Source organism: Arachis duranensis, chromosome 4, assembly GCF_000817695.3.
Source record: "Arachis duranensis cultivar V14167 chromosome 4, aradu.V14167.gnm2.J7QH, whole genome shotgun sequence".
Taxonomy (NCBI): domain Eukaryota; kingdom Viridiplantae; phylum Streptophyta; class Magnoliopsida; order Fabales; family Fabaceae; genus Arachis; species Arachis duranensis.
In genome coordinates this window covers 100063843-100067874 of record NC_029775.3, presented here as the reverse complement: position 1 = coordinate 100067874, position 4032 = coordinate 100063843, and the positions used below count along the sequence as shown (strand labels likewise).

The following is a 4032-nucleotide window of genomic DNA, read 5'->3' as shown; positions in this document are numbered from 1 at the left end:
TGTGTAGCCGCCTTCGTCCACGAGTGATGTCGAAGAGAAAGTTCGTAACGAGAGGGGAGGCACGCTGCCGTGTGGAGCCGTGAGTCTAGTTGTCGTCACCGCCGCGAATGGCGTCGCCATTGCTATCACGTCTAGCTGCTACCGCCGCATGCCCCTTCACCGCTGTTGGAGGTGAGTTGCCGGAGCCCTCTGCCATCGGAAACCAACATCCGAGCTACCCAGGAAACCACTAGTAGAACCACTGTTGTTTTGGGTAAGCTCTCCCCTGTTTCTACTTCCTTGTTCTACCAATTTCTTTCTACTCTGAAGCTTATCACTGAAACTGTTTGTATTGGATAAAGTGATTATTGTAAATTTCCTTGCCGCTGCCGCCGCCGAAATCACGAATCAAGGTGGAAGAGAAGGCCATCTTCCCTGCTGCTACTATAACTGTCCTTACTGCTGTAACACCCTACCATACAGAGTCTTATGCTTAAGTCATAATTCAGAGATGACAAGGTATTAAGACCTCTAAAATAAAAATTTAGTACGTATAGTATTATGAAGAAGGTTTATAACTAGGAGCCTTTGAAGAAAAAGGGGTAAAAGAAAATCGTAACTCGAAAAGCGCAACACTCCGATAGATAACGTAACGAAACAGATAAAGGAACAAGCAAACACGAGCTTATATATATACACTAGAGTGTCAAAAACATGAATATCAAAACTCGAGATCCGGTTGCGAAGTTAACCGATCCGAATATAGAAGTATATACATAAATATATAGAACAAGGAACCCAAAGGAAACCCAAAGGGACATAAATACAGAAAACCTATTCTCCAAAACCACCTCTACGAGGGGTCATCACAGTTTGTTTTATTAGAGGAGATAACAAGTATCTAAGAAAAATATATAAACCAAAAATAGAGTCCCAAGAATTAAGGATCTTCGCTAATCCAGAAGTCTCCAGCATGCCTTAGCGAGGAGCTTCACGTTCTGCATATGAAAATCACAAAATCCGCATGGGTGAGAACCAGAGGTTCCCAACATGGTAACAGTTCCCACATATTTAACATGTAATATCAGAGGAAAGCTGAAGGCAATCCTAGATTTTCCACCAAATAAATCAAAGATTATAAACGGGCTAAACCATAAATGGCAACTGACTAATGGTCTTCAGTCTAACTAATACTTCCCTTTTCAAGTCCTTTAGACCTCCCAACCACCAACAGTAATATAATATAGCAAACACAATTATAAACAAGAGATATACAAATAGAAAGCAGATACATCATTTAGACAATTAGCAAGTAATATGCAGTCAAGCATTCCAAACCATTCACATAGTATGCATATGATGTATGCCTGTCCTAATGGCTGATAAGTCTCATCTGTCGATTATAAAGCCAGCTCGACAAGTCCCGGTAGCTAACCGTTGGACTGTCCCTCTGTCGTGCATCCCCAACTCGAGTTATTCTCGATCATCATCATGATCATAATCAATTTAATACAACACCCACACTGGTGTTTATCCACGGGGGCGAGCTCATTCGGAACTTTCACAGTGTCCAGCCACACTTACGATATAGGGTCAGCAGAGTCTCGAGTCTTCACATGGAGCACGTGGTGGCTAGCCACTACTTTCTTCCAGGGAAACTCGTGTCTCCGATAGTGGAAGTGCAACAATCCACATTTCAATCAATAAGCATATATGCATTTATACTCAGCCATAATTCAATAATGGCCCCGCTGTAGCACGGCAATAATCCAGCCATCCGTCTCACGGTTAAATTCATAACTAGCCAATTCATTAACAATTACAGCCCTTAGGTTCATGGCACATCAAGCACTTCTACCACCATCCTCCATATCTCATACAATCATCTTTGATTATCATCGATCATTAATTTCCCCTTTTATTCATCCACAAGTTACCACATCTCCCTAGCCTCATCCCATTGCTAGGCATATCATAATAATTCAAAACACAAGGGGTGAGATCGGAGGCTTAGAAGTATGAAATTTGGCTTTGAAAACTCAAAATCAACAATTGGGGTGAAAACAGGGTCACACGTACGCGTCTTCCACACGCACGCGTGGAAAAGCCAAAAAGAACATCGACGCGTATGCGTTTTCCACGCGTATGTGTGGATGGAAAAACAGCCAAGGCACGCCTACACATCAGCTACGCGTACGCGTGGGTACGGTTTGTGCTCCACGCCCCAAACCAGCACAATTCTCGCACAACTCTCGGGATATTTGGCTGGGCAACCAATTCAGCACATCGACGCGTACGCGTGGCCACACGCACGCGTGGATGGTGCATTTTCGAAAAATGACGCGTACGCGTCTGTCACGCCTACGCGTGGGGTGCATTCTGCTATAAATTTTTCTAAGTTAAAAGCTACAAAATTCATAGATTCACACCCCAATCTTCCGACGGGTGTAACTTCTCCATTTCAAAACATTTTTTACCCGTTCTTCGAACGGCATAAACCTCCCAGATCCAATTTCATTTCTAAACAAACTTTGGCACAAATCGAGGATCCAGAGTCCAAGTTATGCTCCGTCAAAATATGCCCAAAAATCACATTTTCATATAAAACCACAAAGTGCCATTTTCAAAACAAACCAATTTAATCCCTTTTCAAAACCAACCAAAACATACCAATTTCAACTCTTTTTGAAATCAACTTAAAACATACCAAAAATCAACCTCAAGCCTCCTCAACTCATACTTTGGCATTTTTAACAGGCTAAAAATCAACCTCAAGCCTCCTCACTCATACATTAGTAATTTTCATCACATTCACAACCACCATTCCACCATTTTAACACATCTCAATCAAATAATTCAATTGTACACACATTAACATGTCGTATATCCTTCCTTATACAAATTTCCAACAACACCATTTCCAATCAACCATCATTACACATAATCAATATCATACTCACCATCAACATGGTTTCACCCACAATTCAACATCAACCAATCATCAAGCATATATCAAACATGCATAATTCTCATACATTATACCATCAAAACATCAATATTCATAATCATATATATATATGACCACACAATATATCTCAATCATTCAACAACCTCAACAATTCAATCCCTATCTTAGAGTCTCTAGCCTAAGTATTTCCCACTAGATTACATTTTAGATACGAGAAACCGAGACCATACCTTAGCCGATTTCTCCGCTCAACCGGAGCACTTCCAAACCACTTTTCCACAAGCTCTCAAGGTTCCAACACCTCCAAGAATATATTTTCCAAACACAAAACTCCTCTCCAAACTTTTCAAAATTACCAATCAAGCTCCGATATACATATATAAAATGCCTAAGCCACAATATCACACCAAAACACAATAGCTCAAAACCCATAACCAATAATTCAACATTTCACTAGGGTTTGAGATACCTTACCTTACCCAAAGAACAAGGAGGCAAGATTAATCTTCTCCTTCAAGAGAGTTGTGTCCTATAACATCAAAGAGCCAAAAATCTCAACACTTTTGCCCATGAAACTCGAAAATAAGGCTTAAAATTTGAAGAGCAAACTGTGGCTTACCTTAAAATTAATTGTATGGGTTTTGTAGAGCTCTTCACGGTGAACGCGTGGCCACAAATGGTTGTCGGTGATTTTAGGTTGAGAGAGAGAGGGTTCCTGTGACGCGTTGGGTTATGGTTTTGCATATTTGAGGTATAGGCGCTTTTCCAAAAAACTATGTTTATATATTAGAATTATTACATATGGATACTGATGTGAGACAATGTGTATTTAGTGATTGTATCAGTCTTATGTATTGTTTGATTGTCTTGAATGATTATGAATATTTGTTTGACTGGATTGTTGTGCGGCTTTGTGAAATGGAATGCTTTTGAAGTTGATTCTTTTAAAGATTTGAGATCGAGTTTAATCTGTTGGAAATTGATTTGAGTTGAGTTGATTTTCTTGATAATGTGAAAAATAGAATACACTTTTGGAATTAGCCTGGTTTGATTTAGTTGATTTGGTATTGATAAATGAATTGTTG

General features: G+C 39.9%; 1 protein-coding gene across 1 annotated transcript in view; it reads right to left on the bottom strand.

Annotated features, from left to right (window-relative positions):
* Nucleotides 1-313: 313 nt before the first annotated feature.
* The window catches only part of LOC127746673 (truncated transcription factor CAULIFLOWER D-like), a 6983-nt gene continuing 3264 nt past the window's right edge, over nt 314-4032 (bottom strand). The window contains exons 2-3 of the mRNA XM_052260631.1: nt 957-1086; nt 314-451 (exon numbers count right to left, since the gene is read on the bottom strand). Coding sequence (XP_052116591.1) covers nt 314-451; nt 957-1086 — 268 coding nt within the window. The remainder of the gene's footprint in view (nt 452-956; nt 1087-4032) is intronic.